Source organism: Urocampus carinirostris, chromosome 10 (genome assembly GCF_059441175.1).
Source record: "Urocampus carinirostris isolate Australia breed hairy pipefish chromosome 10, RoL_Ucar_1.0, whole genome shotgun sequence".
NCBI classification, from domain to species: Eukaryota; Metazoa; Chordata; class Actinopteri; order Syngnathiformes; family Syngnathidae; genus Urocampus; species Urocampus carinirostris.
The window spans coordinates 41,173,242-41,197,608 of record NC_142358.1 but is presented as its reverse complement, the minus strand read 5'-3'; the positions used below and the strand labels follow the sequence as shown (position 1 = coordinate 41,197,608).

At 39.2% G+C, this 24,367-nt stretch overlaps 1 protein-coding gene across 1 annotated transcript in view; it reads right to left on the bottom strand.

Annotated features, from left to right (window-relative positions):
* Nucleotides 1-24,367, bottom strand: part of dock10 (dedicator of cytokinesis 10) — a 163,097-nt gene that overhangs the window by 19,705 nt on the left and 119,025 nt on the right. The window contains exons 45-50 of the mRNA XM_088345771.1: nt 22,931-22,988; nt 15,148-15,249; nt 12,727-12,833; nt 11,499-11,621; nt 10,426-10,539; nt 4,415-4,561 (exon numbers count right to left, since the gene is read on the bottom strand). Coding sequence (XP_088201897.1) covers nt 4,415-4,561; nt 10,426-10,539; nt 11,499-11,621; nt 12,727-12,833; nt 15,148-15,249; nt 22,931-22,988 — 651 coding nt within the window. The remainder of the gene's footprint in view (nt 1-4,414; nt 4,562-10,425; nt 10,540-11,498; nt 11,622-12,726; nt 12,834-15,147; nt 15,250-22,930; nt 22,989-24,367) is intronic.

Genomic DNA, 24,367 nt, shown 5'->3' with positions numbered 1-24,367 from the left:
TTTTAACTCAGGGGGGAAGTTGAGACATTCCGTAAAAATAAGTTAAAACCTAGTTTTTTCCGAAATTGATGAAAAATTGTCTTCTGAATAAGCTCTCCATATAACTGTTTTTTGAGATTCAAATTACGAAATTTGGACGGATAGAAAAATATTACACAGAAGAAATGTTGTAATATTACAAAATTTACAATGTTTGTCAAATTGATTAACAAAAATCAATTAAGATAACCATTCACCATTAGCAAATCGCCCACATTGAGAACATTTTGGGATGGTATTTTTCATTTTTGGCAAAATCATTCACTTTGAGATCATATATAGGTTATGATTTTTATAAAAGGCAGAACAAAGAATGAATCATAAAAATAAAAACGTCTTTTCTTGGGTTAAATTGACAATTTAACAATCTATCCTGGTCATCTGCCTCGAGGGGAATGGCCAACAGCAAGATAACACGTTGAAAATCAAAAGAAAATGCAAATAAAAAGTGCATACAAATTTTTTCGGTAGTTGTGTAGGCGCATGGCCTCAATGTACACTGACTTAATTTGACTAAATAACTTAAATTTTTGTGGGCCATCTGTCTTGTTTTATGTTTTATGTTTGTTCAATGTTGTAAGTGTTTGTATTCTTTCCTGTATTCTTATCTTTCTTGTCTATATGGTTGTCCAGCGTTTAATCGGCCCACGTAACTGAAAGGATTAACAGAAAAATATCGAAGGAAAAGGAAAAAGGGAACAATACAGTACTCATTGAGACGAGAAAAACGTTTTTAAAGAGGAAGACGGTTTAAAATGTATTGTTTTAGATAGAACCGATAGCACGTCTCGTTAGGAATCGAAAACGTTCGTTTTTTTTAGAAATCGTTTTAACGCTAAGGGTGTGCAACATAACGTCCGAGAGCCTATGGAGTTCCCAGAAAATAAATGTTTGTTCAGTTGGAAAACGATGAATTTAGAAGTGAAAAGTCTAGAAAAATTATGTTTGGTTATTTTAGGTGATTTAGATTATGTTAATGCCAGAATAACACCAAGAAAGGATAGAATAATAACGAAAAGAAAAAAGTTAACCTATTCCGGTTTTCAGTTCGAAATTGGAAAATTAAGGAATGTGAAGACGAGGAAAAATCCAATAGAGTGAATTGGAATGGAGTAATTTGAGAATGAAAAGCATTGTTATACGAAAGTAGTGGAAAAGCGTGAGTAAATTCTTTCTTTTCATTGAATATGGAGGAAATATTCATTGAGTGGAATACAAATGAGTAGGAGGAAACATTGTAGATCAATGCACGTCATTTTCACATTAAGTAGGTGAAGCTAAGATAGTAGATTGAATTGGTTTGGGAAGAAAAATAAAAAATAAATAAATGAATAGATAAATAAATAAATAAGTGAGATGGTTATATGTCAATTTCCCATTAAACTAGTGGGCTAAAAAGCATGTGTTAGAGGGCGTAGGAGAAGGGAAAGTTATGTAGAAAATGGATTGTTGGCAGAGCAAGTAAGGAAGTTACAAATACAGAAAGATAAAAGTTAGTAAAGGACGGTAAAAAGGGGAAAAGAAAGTAGGCGTTGAGGAAAAGAGAAGGGAGGGACATACAAGTGAGGAAAGGAAGAAATGAAAAGGGGAAAAAGTAATTAAATGACATATTTTTGTTGACAATTGGCCGCAGTAAAGAGAACATATATTCCGGGTGGACGTGTATAGCTAGATACCATCGGACAACCGAGAGGAATTCCAGAGGAATTTAAAGTTAGGAATGAAATTAAGTCTGGATTAGAATCGATATTTATCTGGATAACTCCGAATAAGAACGCAGAATGGATTAATTACATTTATTACAATCTATGATTTACGATTTTTTTTTGTTAATGGACTGCTGTAAACTGACACGAATTCTGCCATTCTGCTTCAACAATGCACGTGCGGCTTGGCTACGCATATTATTTGTGCTATTTTCAATCTATGATTTACGATTTTTTTTTGTTAATGGACTGCTGTAAACTGACACGAATTCTGCCATTCTGCTTCAACAATGCACGTGCGGCTTGGCTACGCATATTATTTGTGCTATTTTCAATCTATGATTTACGATTTTTTTTTGTTAATGGACTGCTGTAAACTGACACGAATTCTGCCATTCTGCTTCAACAATGCACGTGCAGCTTGGCTACGCATATTATTTGGGCTATTTTCTGTCTATGATTTACGATTTTTTTATGTTAATGGACTGCGGTAAACTGACACGAATTCTGCCATTCTGCTTCAACAATGCACGTGCAGCTTGGCTACGCATATTATTCGTGCTATTTTTAATCTATGATTTACGATTTTTTTATGTTAATGGACTGCTGTAAACTGACACGAATTCTGCCATTCTGCTTCAACAATGCATGTGCAGCTTGGCTACGCATATTATTTGTGCTATATTCAATCTATGATTTACGATTTTTTTATGTTAATGGACTGCGGTAAACTGACACGAATTCTGCCATTCTGCTTCAACAATGCACGTGCAGCTTGGCTACGCATATTATTTGTGCTATTTTCAATATATGATTTACGATGTTTTTATGTTAATGGACTGCTGTAAACTGACACGAATTCTGCCATTCTGCTTTAACAATGCACGTGCAGCTTGGCTACGCATATTATTTGGGCTATTTTCTATCTATGATTTACGATTTTTTTATGTTAATGGACTGCTGTAAACTGACACGAATTCTGCCATTCTGCTTTAACAATGCACGTGCAGCTTGGCTACGCATATTATTTGGGCTATTTTCTATCTATGATTTACGATTTTTTTATGTTAATGGACTGCGGTAAACTGACACGAATTCTGCCATTCTGCTTTAACAATGCACGTGCAGCTTGGCTACGCATATTATTTGGACTATTTTCTATCTATGATTTACGATGTTTTTATGTTAATGGACTGCTGTGAACTGATACGAATTCTGGCATTCTGCTTCAACAATCCACGCACAGCTTTGATAAGTCACATATGTTTACAAACAGAGAAAAGGCTTTATAGGTGTTGGGTAATGATGCATTAAAAAATATATGAGAACAGTAGAATATTTTTATCAGAACTGTCCGCCATCTTGTTGATGAACTCATTTCAAAGATATTGATTGCATTCGATCTTTCACTCTTTGAGACTTCTGATCTTTTGCTTTTTGGATGAATCATTTTAATTGATATTTTTGCGCTGAAGAGCTAATATTCTTAATTTTTATTTTATTGATTCGCATTTTCAGGGTTTTTTTTTCAGACTTGAAATATATTCAGTGTGTAAAAAGCTATCAATGTTTTGTATTTAAAACATTAATTTGTAGATCTGTTTTCATTTTAATTTAATTTTAATATTTATTTGAATATTTATTTAAGTATAATATTTATTTATTTTGATATAATATTTTATATTATATTGTGTACATGATTTTTGTTAGTAATTTTATAATATTTTTATTATTATTTAATATTATAATATTTTATTTTAAATGTGTTTTTATTTTATTTTTATTTTAATATTTATTTTAATATAATATTTATTTATTTTGATATAATATTTTATATTATATTGTGTAGATTATTTTTGTCAGTAATTTCATATGTTATATTATTTTATTATTTAATATTATAATATTTTAATTTAAATGTGCTTTTATTTTATTTTTATTCTAATATTTACTTTAATATAATATTTATTTATTTTGATATAATATTTCATATTATATTGTGTACATTATTTTTGTCAGTAATTTTATCATATGTTATATTATTTTAGTATTTAATATTATATTTTAATTTAAATGTGTTTTTATTTTATTTTTATTTTAATATTTATTTTAATATAATATTTATTTATTTTGATATAATATTTTATATTATATTGTGTACATGATTTTTGTCAGTAATTTTATAATATTTTATATTATTTTAATATTTAATATTATATTATTTTAATATAATATTTTTATTTAAATGTGTTTTTTGGGGATCTCCTCCAAAACATTTAAAATTGGTAATTACTAATTAATTTGGTGCTTTTGATGTTTTATTACTATTTTTAATTTATCCACAACAAAAAATCTGAGATGTTTGGGAGCCGGAGGAGTCGGTTTTCTAAATAGAGCTGTCCTCTTGGGTGCGACCAGTAGGGGGCGCTTCACATGAAAAAGCCAAGACAGAGCAGGCGTGTTGGCGTCATTTTCACGCACTTTTCTCTCATTTCTGTTTATTTAATGCGCGGTCAGACTGTCAAGAATCATAACAATGGCAACAATTTCCAGGAACTTCAGCCAAATTTCAAGCATTTTCCTGACCTTGAAAACACAAAATTCAAATTCCAACATTTTCAAGGGTTTCAAGCACCCGTACGAACCCCCTTAACAATCCCATCACTGACCTTATTTGAGTCCTGGATCATTTTGACGTTATCGGCACCAAATTTGTCGGAGTAGAGCTTCAGCAACCTCTGCGAGATTTCGGACAACCCGGTCAACTTTGGCTCCTTGTAGATGAACTCCTTGCTCTCCTCTTCCTCGAAGAAACCCTGACCGTGAAAAATATAGAAAACAGTCTTGAAGTCTAAATCTCGAAGCGGTTTATTTATCACAACTTCCTGTTTAGGAGGTAAAGGATTTTATACCTTTGACTATAAAGGATTTTATACGATTGAATACAAGTTACATTCATTGTGTTTAATGCAAGAAATTCACTGACTGGGCTTTAGTTCAATGACAGGTCACGCTGTTCCAAATGCAGAATATTTTGACTAGGGAATTTTGATAACAGGACTCTGACGGAGGACGGCAGGCGTTGTTTTGAGAGCAAGGCCCTGATGACGTAAAAACGCTCCACGTTGGAGTTCCTTCGCACGCCCATGGGAGGAGCCGGCACACCATCTTGCGGTGAGATGTGGGCCAGGAGAAGGTAGTTAAATTGTTAATGAAATTAAATCTGCCCCTGTGTGGAAATGTCGGCTTCTTCTAGTGTTGGGAATAAAGTAGTTATAAATAACAATGGAAATGGATAATCTAAATACCGTAAAATTCGGATTATAAGCCGCGGCTTATGCAATGATGCGCCTAAATTTATGCATTTTTTTCAACGGCAGATGGGGGTGCCCGAGTAGTAAGGGTAAGAATGAGACAGATGAAATATATGTGTCAAGGAAGACACAGGTTTAATGTAACTTTGTGTTTTGTTCATGAATAAAACTAGTATGAAAAAGGTGTCAATCAAAAGGGGAGGGGCTAACTACCATAATCAGAATAATACTATGAGTTTGTTTCTTTTTAAAGGGGAGTTTTGGAGCAAAACAAATGGTTTACTACAAGGATCCTCCAATGAAGTAGACATGCTTTTAGGCGGATTTTTTTTTTCATCCGTCGGCATTGTCATGTGCTTTGGAGCAAGTATATTACACAGGAGGATTCTATGGACGGCCAGGGGTGTCATGGTTGCCATGGCGCCCAATTGGTCCCCGCCGTGTGGCGCCAGGTTCTGTCACGGTTGCCACGGCGCCCAATTGGCCCCGCCCACTGGCACCAGCTGAAACGCGTTGACAGATTGCTGCCTGGTTGTCAGAGCGTCTGGAAGACTCCTGTTAAACTCTGTGTGGTATGCCAAGTCCTCTGAATCTCTGTTTTTGCCCGTGGTTTTGATCCTGTTTTATTTTCGACCCCATCCTTTTGTTTTTGACCATTCCCTCGTTCCGATTTCTATCGACTTCCGCGACCATCGATCCCCGGATCGAGTGCGCGCGCATTCTTCCTCTTCCCAATAAATTGTGAGTAACGTTACGCGATTGGGTTCTCATTCTGTTTTTTCGTGTGTCTTGTTTCAGAATGATGGTGATATTTCACTGATGAGTATATTTTAATGGCCATATCTTGAATCCCAAGAGTTTAAGCTTTAGAATGATACGTGACATGACGTATTTCAGTGACTGGTGACATCGTAAAAACACCTATTTGTTCATCAAACGTTATTGAAACTCTTGTCTTTCTTTGTTATTATCTCATCTTTCAATGTGGGCCATTGTAGTTTATAGTCAGGTGCGGCTTATGTATGTGCAAAACCTCTAAAAATGTACTAGGTGTAGCTTATAATCAGGTGCACTATATAGTCTGAATTTTACTGTAATTCTTCTGTTCACCGTTTCATTATGATCCAAAACGATGGGTTACTTTGCCTAGTAGAAAACATGTTAAGGCTATTTCAGAGTGTGAAGTCTTCTTGTAGCTTTTCGCCATATTTATTCACCGATAGAACTCAAACGTGAACACGGTTTTTATTCTACTTAACATGGCAGCCAACTAAAATACTACAAAAGAGTGTGCTGCGTGCGTGATGACGTCACACAATCGAGAACGCCCTATTGTAAAATCACGGACAAGAGCGCTATCAAACATCTAATTTAGGCAAATTTGATTTTTTTCAGTGGTCTTCAAACACGAATTCATCTAAAAAGTGTTAGCTATCATGGACAGAGAGAGAGGGGTTGAGAGAGGGGATAATAGAGAGAGGGAGAGAGAGAGGGGAGGAAGTTAAGTAACATAAATGGTTACTTTTGTTGGTAACTAGTTACTTTTACTATAGACTCAGTTACGTTTTGAAGGGGCAGTGAGCAACTCTTAAAAAATATACTTTTTGAAAGTAACATGCCCAACACGGGTAAGTTTAGAGAGAGTTAATAGTGGCAAACGGAGAGGAGAGGATAAAAACTGTTAGCATACAGAGAAAAAATATCACAACACTTACCGCAATCTTGACATAGAATAATAATCAAAATAAAAGGAAGAAAAGAGAAAATAGAAAGATTGACTTTATATCAAGGAATAACATTCTGCTATTCTTTACACCACAGGTGTCAAAAAGGCGGCCCGCGGGCCAGATCAGGCCCACTAAGGGATTGAATCCGGCCCGCGAGACAACACTCAGAGAAGCGCAAGAGAAAAACAAGCTGCAGGTTGATGTTGCCAAAGCCAGGTGCCTCGAACAAAGACACTGTACTTGTATTTGTTTATCTCTCTCTCTATCTCTCTCTCTCTTTTTCTCTTTCTCTGTCTCTGTCGCTGTCTCTCTCTCTCTCTCTCTCTCTGTGTCTTTTAACCTCCTTTGCTCTAACTTCCTTTTTTCCTTTTCTCTCTTTTCTCTTTCTCTCTTCCTACCCTTCATGCTTTCTTTTCTCTTTTCTCTCCTTCTGTCTTTCTATTTCTCTTTGGATTTCTTTCTTCCTCTCCTTTTCTTTTCCCCCTCTCTCACGACTTTTTATCTCTTGTGTTTCTCTCTCTCTTTTCCACCCCCTTTCTCCCACTCTCTGTCTCTGTCTCTCACTCTCTGTGTCTCTCTTTTTCTCTTCCTTGGTTGCTCTTTGTCTCTTTCTCTCTCTGTGTCTTTTAACCTCTTTTGCTCTAACTTCCTTTTCTCTTTTCTCTTTCTCTCTTCCTACCCTTCGTGCTTTCTTTTCTCTTTTCTCTCCTTCTGTCTTTCTATTTCGCTTTGGATTTCTTTCTTCCTCTCCTTTTCTTTACCCCCCCTCACACCTCTTTTTATCTCTTGTGTTTCTCTCTCTCTTTTCCACCCCCTTTCTCCCACTCTCTGTCTCTGTCTCTCACTCTCTGTGTCTCTCTTTTTCTCTACCTTGGTTGCTCTATGTCTCTTTCTCTCTGTGTCTTTTAACCACTTTTGCTCTAACTTCCTTTTTTCCTTTTCTCTCTTTTTTCTTTCTCTCTTCCTACCCTTTGCGCTTTCTTTTCTCTATTCTCTCCTTCTGTCTTTCTATTTCTCTTTGGATTTCTTTCTTCCTCTCCCTTTCTTGTCCCCCTCTCTCATGACTTTTTATCTTTTGTTTCTCATGCTCTCTCCCTCTCTCTTTTTTTTTTCTTTGTCCCGCCTTCTTTTCCCTCCCTCTTTATTTATCTCTCTTTTTCTTTCTCTTTAATCTACTAATCCGGCCCCCCACGGAATATTTGTTCTATCGTGTGGCCCCCGAGTTAAAATGAGTTTGACACCCCTGCTTTACACCATATTTCTGGTCTTTGTTTTGTAAATTTTCACCATTTTTGGGCTGTTTTGTATCATTTACAATAGACCCCCTGGTTACAGAGTTTTGACAGAATAGAAGTGTGTTTTCAATCTAGATTGAAGCAGTTCCAGTTGACTTAGCGGACATTCAGTAAATACTGGTGTTTATGTCACGGTTGCCATGGCGCCCAATTGGCCCCGCCCGTGTGGCGCTTCTATTTAAGCTCAGTGCTCTCAATCACCTTTGGTCAGTCCGTCGACGAACCTCAGCCCCGCAAGACGTGGGTTTTGACTCGTTCCTGTTTGCTGTTGGTGTCATGATTACCTAAATGGAGCCACCTGGGGTAATCATCTGACGCGGTGGAATGCGCTCCCTGATTGGTTTATGATCCCTTTTTAGGCACGCTACGCGGAGACCTCTTGGTCTGAGGATACTTCTGTACCCCGTATGACTCTCCCGATTACCTGTGCCTTCTTGTTTACCTGATTCTGCCTGTCTGCCTCGGATCCGACCTGCTTCCGTCCCACGCTACGATCTTCTCTCCAGTCCCGGTAAACTCGACCTGCTTCCGTCCCACGCTACGATCTTCTCTCCAGTCCCGGTAAACCTGACCTGCTTCCGTCCCACGCTACGATTGGCTACGTGTTCCAAAGTTGTCTTCACGGCGTTGCTGCTGACGTTCGACGGTCATCGCGTCTCCCGCTAACCCTGTACGCTTCCCCAAATAAAAGACTTGTAACGAATGCTCTGGGGTCTCCTACTCTGTTCTGGTCCTCCTGACAGTTGGTATTTCCTGTCCGGTATTGTTCCCGTTTTTGGACCTGTTTAATATCTGTTTCCAGTTTCGTTCCCGTCTGGTTTGTTCGGTTTAATTTCGATACCTTGTTTTGATATCAATCCTGTCTGTCCCTCCCTGTCCGGTATCCACCCCATCCGTCTGATATCTGCTCAGGCAATATGTGTCGACCTCTGGTTTCCTGTTATTCCACGCCACACTGCTGCCTAACGTGCATGACTCCCCATTTCCCGTAAAATAAAAGCTTTGTGTGAGAAACGTCACGCATTTGGGTTCTAATCCACTGCGATTCATGACAATAAGGACTGACCAAAAAATTGACCCAGCGAACGCTTACACAAGGGCGAATTGGGGAGAGCTGGAAACCCCCTTCGCCCTGCAGCAGTTGCACCGGACGGAGGGCGAGGTCCGGCGACTGTCGATTGACGTCACTGCCCTTCAGCTGCTTTTCCAGCAACGTGAACAGATCATGGGGCGTCAAATGGAGCAATGAGCTCAGCTTACTGAGCCCCTGTTGCGTCAGATATCGGCAACGGCACTGCCTCCCAGGGGCACTCCTCCTGCCGTGCTGTCGCGTTTCCCGCCCATTCGGTCCACGGACTCGCCCTCCATGGGAATTGTTGTATCTCCAATGGGTTTTCCAGGAAACTTTTGCGCCGATCTGTCGGAGGTCCCAGTCAGCCTCTCTGCCGCACCCGTCGGCCTCTCTGCCGCACCCGTCGGCCTCTCTGCCGCACCCGTCGGCCTCTCTGTCGCACCCGTTGGCCTCTCTGCCGCACCCGTTGGCCTCTCTGTCGCACCCGTTGGCCTCTCTGCCGCACCCGTTGGCCTCTCTGCCGCACCTGTCGGCCTCTCCGTCGCGCTTGTCGGCCTCTCCGCCGCGCACGTCGGCCTCTCCGCCACGCACGTTGGCCTGTCTGCCATGCCTGTCTGCTTGCCTGGTTCGCCTGTCCACCTGTATGACTCGTCCGCCTGCCTGACTTGTCCGTCCGCCTGCCTGACTCGTCCGTCCGCCTGCCTGACCTGCCTGCCAGAATCGCCCATCGGCCTGCCAGTCTGCCTGCCGGGCTCGTCCGTCTGCCTGCCCAAATCGTCCGTCTGCCTGCCCAAGTCATCCGTCTGCCTACCAGAGTCGTCCGTCTGCCTGCCCGAGTCGTCCGTCTGCCTGCCTGAGTCGTTCGCCTGCGTGTGTGTATGTGTGTCCAATTTTAATCCACCATCTTCACTTTCCTCTGCATCCACCCACTACTCCATTGTACCACCTCAAGTCACATCACACCAAATAAAGGGTAAAAATACATCATTTATATGTATTTATGATGTTAATCATTTACACATATATTGCAATATTAGTAGTAATTACTTATCGTATTTTGTTCCTAATGTTTAATATTTTTACCTGGGTACCAGGGTGTTCGGAGTGCATTATGTGATTACCATAGGTTACTACAGGAGACATTAACAGACCAAAACAGTACGATTCTCACCTCAGAACAGATTAATATCGTATCCTGGGGGTCTATTGTAAAAAATGTATGGTTTGCATACTTGTACTGAAATTTAGGATACGGTAGCAATAATCCCTCACCTGCCCATAGAAAGCCACGCGGTAGTAACGTCCGAATAGCCGTTTCTCCGAATTTACCACCTCTGTCACCTTCAGGTAAGAGCGATGGATGTCGTAGTACAGTTCGGAAAGCCTCTGCAGGAAGGAGACAAACACGTTAACCCTTTAATAATCCTGTAAAATCGGCCTAAAATTCCAATCCAATGCACCGGCATTTTAGCTATAAAACAGGTGAGACGATAGCTTGGAGTCTTACCTGTTACCTTGTCAAATTTAAACACAATCTGAAAAAACAAATATTGTATTTTCTTCCTAAAGGTATGTCATAGCAATTCCTAAGGTGGCCATTTGGAGATGACCAGTTTACAGCTCTAAAACCCCCACAATCATGTAATATACTTTAGCCTTTTTTAGACATAGTGAAAGAGTTGTAAATGTTTGACTTCTTTTTCCAGAAGACAATCAGTGATTGTGCAAACTTGTGAGTGATAATGGCACGTAAAAATGGATCCCGAGTTTCATTACGCACATAATTTGAATACACATCGTAACAATGAATACAGTTAAGTTGAGAATTGTATTGGCTAGCCAATATGTCATTGTCATTTGAATAAAAAAAGAAGGAAACATTTTTTAAAAAGCCAAAAAAAAAGAAGGGAAAGAAACAAAGTGAAAAAAAAGTAAATATAGAACAAAAAGAAAAAAGTAACAGCTAGGAAAAAATAAACACCGCAAACAAGTTAACCCTTTAATAATCCTGTAAAATCGGCCTAAAATTCCAATCCAATGCACCGGCATTTTAGCTATAAAACAGGTGAGACGATACCTTGGAGTCTTACCTGTTACCTTGTCAAATTTAAACACAATCTGAAAAATTAAACATTGTATTTTATTCCTAAAAGTATGTCGTGGCAATTCCAAAAGTGGCCATTAGGAGATGACCAGTTTACAGCGCCAAACCCCAGCAACCATGTAATTTTAGACATAGTGAAAGAGTTGTAAATGTTTGACTTCTCTTTACAGAAGACAAAATCCCAACGTTTTTGCCATATACCTCACTGCCATTAAATCGTTACCCTCCATTTGAACTCTACCTTAAAGTCTCTCCTCTTCTCAAAAACCACAATGACCGGTTTGTTGATGTCGGCGATGAGCTCGTGCCTCTCCGACTTCCACAGATAGTCCACGCACAGTTCTAGCTGCTCCACCAGGGTGTCCTGCACACCAAAATAAACCAATTCCAAAACCAAATTGCAAAACCAAACTTAAAACTTTACGTGAGAAGACTCGGGAGGAGGAGAGGTGATGTACTGTATGATAATGCATCAAAGTCAGTCTTTTGTAACGAAATCTAAGTTGAACAAGACTGTAAAATCCAGGTGTCATTTTTGGTTCATGTTTGTTTCACTCAAGGCTAGCACATCAACCTTCCTTTTAGTCATCATCTCTTTCTTCCACTCAGTGGCTTTACTTCCACTTCCTCTCACATTTTGTGACCCTATAACTAGGGTTTGCGAGACCTTTCGGTCTCCTGCCCCCCTTTCTTTGCCTTGCTCTCCACCAGGGAAGCAACAACAAAAAACAAATACAGCAACAAACATGAACCATCTATCTATAGGTTCATGTTTGTTAGATAGATGGTTCATGTTCCTTCCTGTATTTGGTTTTTGTTGCTGGTTCCCTGGTAGTCTGGCTGCTTACTGCATGTTTTTGGTCAGCCAGACTTTCGATTATCTGCCAATAGGTCCCGATTAGCCCTCTGTACCTAAATTCTAAATCAAGCTAATGCATTTTGAAGACAATCTGTCTAAAACCGGCACCCTAGCAAGCCAGTCACCCTATTGGTTTATGTGGTGAGTTTTTGAGTGTTTTAAGCCAGGTTTTGTGGCTAGGCTGCCATATCCCGGCCAGGTTAGTCCTAGTTAGCTTTCTGTGTGTTATTTTTGCCAGTTCGCCCGTTTTGGGCTGCTTGGCGTATTTTGTACCATTACTGCTCACAACTGCCACACAATGCCTAGGAATTCCCCACAAAAACTACCAAAACTTGGCTTAAAACACTAAAAAGCTTTTTGATTAATAACAACATAAACCATTAGGGTGACTGGCTTGCTAGGGTGCCGGTGTTACTCTGAAAACAGTTTAGGAAGTCAGAGTCGAAGACAGGCTGTCTTCAAAATACATTATCTCGGAAAAAATTTGGAATATACCGATAAAGTATATATGGAGACTATGCAAAAAACATGTGGTATTGTCTCACATTTTGCTCGTTTTAAAATTTGGTTATCCCTTTAAGATCTTACCTGTATTCGAGCTAAGACTGACCTCAGTGTAGGGAGTGTCCTGTGTCCCCGTGTCCTCTTTCATGGCTCCCTCCTCCTTCACATTAGGGCTGATGCACATGAAGGCCGCCCAGCCCAGGGAGAACGATGCTGGGTCGGGACCAGAACGGAACATTAGCTTAACGTTTCATCAAAACAGTGACGGAAAACAGTGTTTCTCAACCTTTTATGATGTTTTTTCATTGAATAAATCTCAAAGTTCAGGCTTCGCATCAATCGTGACTTATACTCCAGAGCAGGGGTCGTCAACGTAGTGCTCCCTAGTGAAAGTGCTCGCCGGTGCTGGGTCATTGTGATTTTCTAGAAAATGTGATGCACCTGTGCCCGCTCCTTTGGCCCCAACTGCTTCAGACTCTAACTGGCTCCCTGTCACTATTGAAACCCACGCCTTTCTGTCACCTGTTGTCAGTCCGTCTGCGAACCTAGTGTACTCTAGGCAAGCTTTTTCGACCCTGACTCCCACCTGCTTTTGCTTCCGTCTGTTTCCAACTTCGACCCGTTTTTTGATCCTGACCACGTCTGCTCTCCTCTCCTGGCTTTTGACTCGTTTCTGATTCGGACCACGTTTTTTGCTCTCCTGCCCCGGCGACTGACCCGTTTTTTTCCCGTTCCTGTAAGGTGGGCTCAGGATACTTCCCCAAAAAGTGTGTATCTCTAAACCAGATGGTGTCACGTTTCTGTTTCAAATATTGGTACCGCCCAAAGGGGCGTTTCTTTATTTCTCTGTCTTTGTTCTGCCTAGATAAATGCAGTTTGGTGGGGGAAGGGCCCCCCAGAGTTAGGAGCGCGACCAAGGAGATGGACATGTAAGTTCCTCCTCTCCTGGCCCCTGCCCCTCTCCAACTGGCAGTTGTAACAAGTCGAATGCCTGGTGTATCTTTTTTAGCGTTAGCAACTTGTAAATAGCTCTCTCGATTTAGACCCCACAGTTCCCGACACCGCCATTGCTCGCCACGAAGTCCCACTTCCGCGTTCAGAGCGACTTGCTTCCCGCATCCAGCGATCACCGGATCGTGGGTGCAACCCTTTCCTTTCTTCTAATAAAACTGAGAGAAATGTAATTCAAGTGGGTCCTGTCTCCGTTCTGGTCCTGACAACGAGTTGTTATTTTAGAAATTCAAATAAAATCCAGTTCATCGGCTTCATGGATATTAAAATAATCCGTTAAAGAATTCATATATTATTTTATAAGTAATGAATTAAACGAATAGAAGAAACGATATTCATGTCATCTCTCATCAGCTGCACCGCTTATCCTCAGTAGGGTCGCGGGGATGCTGGAGCCCATCCCAGCAATCATCGGGCAGTGGGCAGGGGACACCCTGAACTGCTTGCCAGCCAATCGCAGGGCACACGGGGACAGACAACTCACTCGCTCAGTCACACCTAGGGACAATTTAGACCTACCAATTCAACTGAAATGCATGTTTTTGAAATGTGGGAGGAAACCGGAGTGCCCGGAGGAAACCCACGCAAGCACGGGGAGAACATACAAACTCCGCACAGTAAGGCCGGGAGCTGGATTTGAACGCACCAGGAGGTTCCCACGACCTCAGAACTGTGCCGCACACGCGCTAACCACTGCGCCGCCGTGCTGCCCACGATATTCATGTATTAAACTAATTTGTTTAGTCTTTTTATTGAGACATTTTGTGATCAAGGGTGTCTCAAATAAAAGGGGCTTGACTTGAGTCCTGGTCCCAACACAGCTGCTTTACCTCCAGAGCTACTGTTGCCCTATTGTTAGTAGTCACTACAACTACACCTGAAGTATTGTAGTACCTGCGTAGCAGATCCTTTTTCCATGTGATCATAAATGTAAAGTAGGCTTAAACGTATTTGCTCAAGGTGTGTATTGCTAATCAGTTTGTTGTTCCTTTTGGCGTCTCCTAGTATTCCTGTCTTTGTTTGAAGGTGGTACCTTTCCAAAGGGTGGTCTTTGGTCTTTTGTCTCAACATACCAGTACTTTTCCATGTCTTGTGATTTCAATAAAACACAGAGGCAGATGGGGGGAGACTCAGTGTGAGTGGGACCGGCGAGCAGAAAGCGAGTAAATTGTCCTTCCCCAACCCACCAGCTGCAGTTGTTAAAAACTAAACAAGTCTTTGCCTGAATTTTCTTCGACCGTTAGCCAAGTTATAGCTCTCCCACACGTCAGTGGTCTACCTTTTAGACCCCAGAATTCAAAATATCATATAATTCATCAAATTTAGCTCAAACTAAGTATAATTTTTCTTATTTTTGGACACTAGACACGGTTTCAGGGCACACACACTGGTTGAGAAACACTGCCAAGGAGCTCGATTGTCAATTTCAAAATACATCGCATGCAAATTTCGGCCTATCTTTATTCCTTATTGGCACAGAACCAGTGAAGATGCCGACCCGGGTCCACACACTCACTGTTTTGGTCTCGGGACGTGGTTAGTAAGGAGCTACATTTAAAGACGGGACTGTCTTCGGGGGACACACTGGAGATCCGGGCCTTGTCTGCTCTCCAGTAGCCTGTTTGGTGGGAAGGGGGGAGGAAGGGGAGGAATGGGAGGAAGGGAGGTTTATATATCATTATTTAAGATTTGCGGTAAAGCTGTGCTAGAAATTGGAAAATGGAAAACACATTGGGAGGAAGTGATGTCATCATGCGGAGAGAAAATGGGAACGACGAGAACGACGGGAACTTGAGGAAAAAGGGAGCCCATTTTCATTCTCTGCAGCCTCAGACTCCCAAAAGCGCTCAATGCAGTTAGGTGACCCTGATGATGATAAAACTGGACTACCTTATGGAACAGAGCTGGGCAACTATTCGGAGTCGCGGGCCTCATTGGGGTCAAAAAATCTGGAGACCGATCTAATTTTTCTCATTTATGAATAAATATACATGTTTTTACGGATGCTTCCAGGCACCGTTTGGGATGAAAGTTAAATTATTATTATGAAAGCTTTGAAAACTCTCTCGGTGTACCGTCTTTCTTTGTAAATATGTGTAACCATGTATAATATGTATTTGCAACTGTATATTTTTGTAATGTATTTATTTTAGACACTTATTCTGATATGTTTGCACGGGCGAATGAGAAAGAAGGGGCGGAGCAAACGCGGGCTGACGGGAAGTGGAGTAAAGGTGAGACATGTTTGTGGACGCGGCGGACAATAGTGGATATATATATTTTCCTACCCTTACCTTTGGAAATATACACTTTTTTCCTTGGATTACTTTCAACGGGACCCGGACTCTGCAGGTCTGCATCAAACATTAAGTACCGGTATCATTTTCCGTTCATTATGTGGTGGTTTTTGGACTGTGGACTTTAATGAAGGACATTAATGTCGGGTTTGGGTTAATTTTGTGTTTGTGATACATTTTTCAATGTGGGCGCATGCGGCTTATATACAGGTGCGGCTTGTGTAAGTACAAAATCGGTTTTCCTCTTAAAATGTGGTGAGTGCGGCTTATAGTCAGGTGCGCTCTATAGTCCGGAATTTGCGGTAGATTTTGTATCGTGTGCACCTTTTTCCGAGTAGAGGACATTACTGTAGTTCTTCTTTCTGCCACTACCAGGCGTGTGGCGCTGTGAGAGGTCACCCAGCATCCAACCCGAAGAAGAAATCTGGCTTCTGCTTCCTATTTCGTGTGTAAACACACTGCACTGTATCTCTAGCACGCTAAGAACTGTTTCTTTTGAGATGACAGTGGAATAAGGAAGCTCGATGCGGTCGAGAATATGGTTGGATCGCTTTTTTTCGGCCACTTTTTACCACGGAGGAGGAAGTCGCCTAACTCTTGAAGCGCATCTTCCAAAAGTAAGTTAAACTTAAGAAGAAATCCCGCTTCTACTTCCTTGTTCGTGTGTAAACATATTGCGTGTACTGTATCTCTAGCGCGCTAAGAACGTTTTTATTGTTTAATAACTCGTGCAATCCATTCAGTATATTTGGTGTAAAGTGTAAAGAAGAGGCAAGTCGCTTCTTTTAAAATTAAAGTGGAATAAGAAAGCTTGATGCGGTTGAGAAATGGTCGGAACGCTTTTTTTCAGCAACTTTTTACCTCAGAGGAGGAAGTCGCTTAACTCTTGAAACTCATCTTCCAAAAGTAAGTTAAACTCAACTTCATTCATCTTTAAAGAGCATATTTTATGAAATGTTTATTTTGTAGTACAAAACAATACAGGTTACTTATACAAGCCTTAAACATACTTAAAAAAAAACCTTAAACATACAAAACATAGCACTGAAGCAACTTACGGTGTAACGTGTAAAGAAAAGGCGAGTCGTTTCATTTGAAATGAAAGTGGAATAAGAAAGCTTGATGCGGTTGAGAAAACGGTTGGATTGCTTTTTTCCGGCTATTTTTACCAAGGAGGAGGACCTCTTGAAGCTCATCTTCCAAAAGTAAGTTAAACTCAACTTCATTTATCTTTAAAGAGCATATTACTTTATGAAAAGTTTATTTTGTAGTACAAAACAATACAGGTTACTAAAAAAATCCTTAAACAGACTTATAAAAACCTTATACAGACAAAATATAGCACTGAAGCAACTTACGAACGATTGTCCGGAACCTATTTATTCGTAAGCAGGGCAGCGTCTGTATATTTGTACTTCATAAAAATAGTCCTATCAAACTGGTTCTGAAACGCTCATAATTAGAGCAAAATACTGTATTAGGTCCTCGTTAATAAGTATTTAATTAGATATTTAAGTTTTTTAGAGTTACTATAGTGTAGTTTGTGTAATATTTCTGTCGTATTTTGATAGTAGTATTTTATAGTATTTCCATGGTTTTTTTTGTAGCATATCCACAGAATCTTTGTAGTAGATCCGGAGTATTTTTCTAGTATTACCGTAGTTGTATTTTTATAGTATTTTTGTGGTAATATATCTGTAGGAGTATTTTTACTGAATTTCTGTCAAAATATTTCTGCAGTGGTTATTTGCTATTATAGTATCACTGTAGTGGTATTTTTGTAGTATTTGTGTAGAAATGTTTTTAAAGCATTTCCAAATTAGTATTTTCGTAGTTTTTCTGTTGTATTTCTGTAGTATTTTTTAGATATTTATTTAGTATCTTTGTAATATTATTGTGGTTGTACTTCTGTTGTTAAATTTCTGTAGTAGTATTTTGTGCTATAGTTTTACTTAAGTAGTATTTCTTTAGTATTTTGATAGTATTTTTTCATTTCGGAATTAAAGAAAATACATTAGGTTCCTGTTATTAAATAGTTAATTTAATATTTAGTTTTTTAGTAATTTTGTAGTACTTTTGGAGGGTTTCTGGTTTATTTCTGTAATAGTTTCTATAATATTTATATCGGATCTTTGTAATATTATTGTGGTTGTATTTCTGTTGTTGAATTTCTGGAATAGTATTTTCTGTTTTAGTATTACTTAAGTAGTATTTCTTTAGTGTTTCTATAGTATTTTTGAATTTCAGAATTAAAGCAAACATAATATATTATGTCCCTGTTTTTAAATAGTAAATTAAATTTTTGGTTTTGTAGTAATTTTGTAGTATTTTTGCAGGGTTTCTGATGTATTTCTGTAGTATTTTTAAAATATTTATTTAGTATCTTTGTAATATTATTGTGGTTGTATTTCTGTTGATGAATTTCTGTAGTAGTATTTTGTGTAATAGTATTACTTAAGTAGTATTTCTTTAGTATTTCTATAGTATTTTTGAATTTCAGAATTAAAGCAGACATAATATATTATGTCCCTGTTTTTAAATAGTAAATTAAATTTTTGGTTTTGTAGTAATTTTGTAGTATTTTTGCAGGGTTTCTGATGTATTTCTGTAGTATTTTTAAAATATTTATTTAGTATCTTTGTAATATTATTGTGGTAGTATTTCTGTTAAAGAATTTCTGTAGTAGTATTTTGTGTAATAGTATTACTTAAGTAGTATTTCTTTAGTATTTTGATAGTATTTTTTTCATTTCGTAATTAAGGCAAATATAATATAGTAGGTACCTGTTTTTAAACAGTAAATTTAATATTTAGTTTTGTCGTAATTTTGTAGTATTTTTGCAGGGTTTCTGATGTATTTCTGTAGTATTTTTATAATATTTATTTAGTATCTTTGTAATATTATTGTGGTTGCATTTCTGTTGATGAATTTCTGTAGTAGTATTTTGTGTAACAGTATTACTTAAGTAGTATTTCTTTAGTATTTTTTCATTTAGGAAATAAAGCATATATAATATATTAGATCCCTGTTTTTAAATAGTAAACTTAATATTTAGTTTTGTGGTATTTTTGAAGTATTTTTGCAGTGGTTTTGATGTATTTCTGTAATATTTTTATAATATTTATTTCGTATCTTTGTAATATTATTGTGATATTTCTGTTGATGAATTTCTGTAGTCGTATTTTGTGTTATGGTATTACTTAAGTAGTATTTCTTTAGTATTTCTATCCTATTTTTTTTATTTTCAGAATAAAGGCCAAATAATACACTACGTCCCTATTTGTAAGTAGTAAATTTAATTTTTAGTTTTGTAATAATTTTGTAGTATTGCTCTAGTATTATTTTAGTTGTAGACACAAAAAGTAGCAATGGGGACACAATTGATTTATTATGATTATTTTTCTTATTTGTTCTTATTTTCGTCATTCTATTTCGATCCTTTTTGTTTGGCGGGCCGGATGGAAAAGCCTGACGGGCCGCGTGAGGCCCGCGAGCCATAGTTTGCCCACATCTGTTATAAAATGTTAGTAAAGAGTGCTCGATCATGACTTGTAAGTTAGAATATGGAAGAGAAATGTGATAGAGACAAAACTATTGAGACATACCTTTAAATCATTGTAGGTCAGGGCGGGTATATTTGGTGGACATTTTAATAAAAATTCTTCTTGGGCTGAATGCAATTTATGAATCACAAATTTTTAAGAGTGGCTTGAGGTGTCTTTAAATCCTTTAAAATTGAATATTTTCTCTGTTAAGTATGTATCAGGAATGCCCAACTAAGTTCAAAGAGCCTTTATATATGTATATATATTTTATTTTTTTCAAGGCTAACCACTCTACTGAGACAGCCCTGATTAAGGTAACCAATGATGTTCTGCTGGCAATGGACTGCGGCGCTTCATCACTCTTGCTGCTGCAGGACCTTAGTGTTGCTTTTGACACTGTGGACCATACTATTGTTGGAGAAAATGCAGGTTCGAGAATCGATTAAGTCTTCTCATACGTTTTCAAGAAATGCACGGATGCTGGCGTGAGAGGGAGGTTCTTTATTGCATCGTCCCAAAGAACTCAGAGAACTTTAGACATAACAACGCTTTTATAGCTTCAATTGAGTACAACCCAAGAGGCGGCCCGGTCCTTACGTATCATCTTTGGAATTGTTTTTCTCGCAAGGAAGATGTTGTCGTATCCTTATTAGGAAATGTTTTCGCCTCAGTTTGCTCAGAGAGTTCTGGCAGGTCCCATGCTCTTTTAAGGAAACTTAATTGTCTGCCAAGAACTTTCCCGAAATGATGTCAACATGACTTTTCTCCACCACACTATCTCTCAGGAACCGTCCTCTTATGGTTCAGATCCTACCTCTCAGATAAGACGCACTGTGTTAAATAGGGTGAAATGACATCTGAGCCCTTTAATGTTACCTGCGGTGTTCCGCAGGGTTCAGTACTTGGTCCCCTTCTTTTCAGCATTGACATGCTTCCATTAGTGATATTCGCAAGTATGATATAAGTTTTCATTGCTACACAGATGACACTCAACTATATCTTCCGATGGAGGAATCTGCCACACTAAACTGTGGAAATTTGGAGGCCTGCCTCACAGAGATAAAAGAGTGGATGTCACTCAACTTCTTGCGCCTTAACTCTGAAAAGACCAAAATGTTAGTTATTGGTCCATCTAAATGCCGTGACATGTTGCCAAAAACAGCTCTGAACATTGACAAATTGTAAGATAACCCAGAGTGACTCAGTTAAAAATTTAGGTGTCATATTTGACCACGATCTGTCCTTTCAAACACACGTTAAGATTATTACGAGAACAGCTTTCTACCATCTTCGCAACATTGCTAAAATCCGTCCTATGCTGTCTCAGTCGGATGCGGAGATTATAATTCACGCGTTTGTTACCTCCCGTCTCGATGACTGTACAGCACTACTCTCCGGTCTCCCGAAGTCCAAAATCAAGAGCCTTCAGCCGGTACAAAATGCTGCAGCCAGGCTTTTAAAAAAAGACAATAAAGTTTGATCACATGACCCCGATTTGAGCTAACCTGCATTGGCTCCCTATTAAGCTTAAAATGTGATTCAATTTCCCCCTATGTTCCGATCCGGAGCCTTCGCTCTGAAAACGCTGGTCTACTCGTGATCCCAAGAGCCAAGAAGAAATCCGACAGTGTTTTCAATTGGGGGCCTTGGTGTTGTGGAATGCTCTTCATCCTGAGATTCGATCTGCAACCTCATGGAAATGTTTAAATCTAAGTTTGAAAGACACTTCTACTCTATAGCATATAAATAATCTATATTTTATGTTGATCATATGTGTATTATTTTCCCTCATGTAGGTTTTAGATCTGGGGATGGTGTCATGATAGTCTGTAGTTTGCAATAGTCTGTGCAGCCCTTTGAGACTCTTTGTGATTAAGGGCCTTTCTATTGTATTAATAGTCCAGGATTTTATGGTATTGTTTTGAAGTATCGTGCCCAACACTGCTATTCAAGAATGTCCCAATATTTTTGTCTTATTTGTAGACAGGGTTGGGTAGGGTTACTTTAACTGGATTACTTTCAATGACTTTTGGATGACTCCAATACCAAATATGCTAATAAAAGACAAAAGAAACTAAATGTGAATAAAATGACTCAATTTTGTGCAGGCTTGGGGAGTGACGGAATACATGGAAGGGCAAAAATGATGTTGGCAAGCTGTTTGGATTGATTTTCATTTGGTTTCTGTCGCATTTTATGTCCGTTTTGCCGGAGATCAAAGAGATCAAAGCCAGGAGAGAAAGCTTACCACCAGTGTTCCCTCTAAGCTACGCGTGCGCAATTGTGCACTGCTCGCACACTCTCAGCGCACAAGAAAATCTAGCCAGCGCACAAAAATCAGGGCTCAAAATGACTAATTAAGAAGCGACTTAAGTCAAAGTTACAGTGCGTGAAGGTCAAAATACACGGGTTTCCCTGACGTTGTGTCCTAAATGCGGTATTTTCAAGTCGAGTCGAAGGAGAACGAAGTTGAGTAAAGTTAGTAGAGTTGGTCGAGAACCGGCTTCTTCGGCTCGGCTCACTAAAAGGTACCGGCTCTTTCGGGTCCTGAACAGTTCTTCAGTTTGTTTTTGCTTCTTTAATCCCAACATGATTAAATATTATGTAAAATTCTGCACAAAATGACTTAAAGGAAGGGGGGAATAGAACAAAAAAGAAAAAAATACCAAAAGGAAAACTTTAGAAAAAAGCCAGAAAAAAAGAAAAGATAGAAACGTAGGAAAAAAGTAAATAGAGAACAAAAAGAAAAAAGTAACAGCTCGGAAAAAATAAACACAATGAGATTATTTTAAAGGAATTTAAAAAAAAGTTGAAAAAAAAAACACGGAAAAAAGAAGAAAAAGTTTGTGTTGCTTTCAAATAATTTCCAAATATATCAAGTGAATCTTTTTGCCAACATTGTACTTCCACTCAAAAATGTGATTAAGTAGAGTTCTGTACCGTACAACCGACTCAATAAGCCCCCAAATATGTTAATATTATGCGACAAAATATGTCAGGAAATAAAAAGAAATGGATATCTTGTGAAAAAATTGTAAGAACAAAAAACCTTTGTAATAATAGTACATGAGTCAATTCATCCAAAAGTGAAAAATAATTTTGCATTGCCGGAAACTCCGCAAAATGTAACTTGACGTCAAGTTTTGGACATGTTTGATAATGAATTATCTTGCCACACTTGGGATTACGGTTGCTCACTGTTGTTTCAAGCGTTGCTCACTGACTTTGTGTGAACGCTCAGACCCGTAAGGAAAATTATGTTAATTAGAGGGAACATTGCTTACCACGTGTTGTGAGTCATCATCTTATTCCTATTTAGTTTTGTTTGTCTTTAATTAGCATATTTGCTATTGGAGTAATCCAAAAGTCATTGAAAGTAATCCAGTTAAAGTAACCCTACCCAACCCTGTTTGTAGAAAAGGCAAACCATGCTGCAACAGTGTGTTTGCAGACTTACCTCTTCTCTTGAGGGACTCGGCTATAAGAGCGGAGATGTGGATGTAGCACATGGCCGCCTGGGTTGGGAGAAAAAAAATGATGCACTCATTAGCCCAATTCTACCCAAATCCCTTCAAACAATCAATTCATCTCATCTCATCTCATCTCATTAGCTGCACTGCTTATCCTCAGTAGGGTCGCGGGGGTGCTGGAGCCCATCCCAGCAATCATCAGTGGGCAGGGGACACCCTGAACTGGTTGCCAGCCAATCGCAGGGCACACGGGGACAGACAACTCGCTCGCTCATTCACACCTAGGGACAATTTGGACCGACCAATCCACCTGAAATGCATGTTTTTGGAATGTGGGAGGAAACCGGAGTGCCCACCCACGCAAGCACGGGGAGAACATACAAACTCCGCACAGTAAGGCCGGGAGCTGGATTTGAACCCACGCAGGAGGTTCCCAAGACCTTAGAACTGTCCCGCACAAGCGCTAACCACTACGCCGCCGTGCTGCCCCGATCAATTCATAACCTAAGTAAAAACATTTATATGACATTTTGTGCTGGTGGATTGCTAATAGTGGACGTATTTATCGTGTTTTTCAGACTATAAATCGCAGTTTTTTTGTTGTGGTTTGGCCGGAGGTGCGACTTATACTCCAGTGAGACGTACAGTATGTCGCAAAAGATTTCTGCAGGGATTTCATTTGCAAGAAAAGTGAGTACACCCTAAAGCAGGGGTGTCAAACTCAAAAAAGAGATAAAGAAATCAGAGAAAGGGGGGGAAAGGAGAGAGGGCGGGACAACGAAAGAAAGAGGGAGAGAGCGTGAGAAACAAAAGAGGTAAAAAGTTGTGAGAGAGGGGGAAAAGAAAGGGAGAGGAAGAAAGAAATCCAAAGAGAAAAAGAAAGACAGAAGGAGAGAAAAGAGAAAAGAAAGCGCGAAGGGTAGGAAGAGAGAAAGAGGAAAGAGAGAAAAGGAAAAAAGGAAGTTAGAGCAAAAGAAGTTAAAAAGACACACAAAGAGAAAGAGACAAAGAGCAACAAAGGAAGAGAAAAAGAGACACAGAGAGTGAAAGAGACAGACGGAGTGCGAGAAAAGGGGTGGAAAAGAAAGAGAGAGAGAGAGAGAGAGAGAGAAGAGGAAAGAGGGAAAAGGAAAAAAGGAAGTTAGAGCAAAAGAAGTTAAAAAGACACACAGAGAGAAAGAGACAAAGAGCAACAAAGGAAGAGAAAAAGAGACACAGAGAGTGAAAGAGACAGACGGAGTGAGAGAGAAGGGGTGGAGAGAGAGAGAGAGAGAGAGAGAGAGAGAGAGAGAGAGAGAGAGAGAGAGAGAGAGAGAGAGAGAGAGAGAGAGAGAGAGAGAGAGAGAGAGAGAGAGAGAGAGAGAGAGAGAGAGAGAGAGAGAGAGAGAGAGAGAGAGAGAGAGAGAGAAAAAAGAAATACAAGT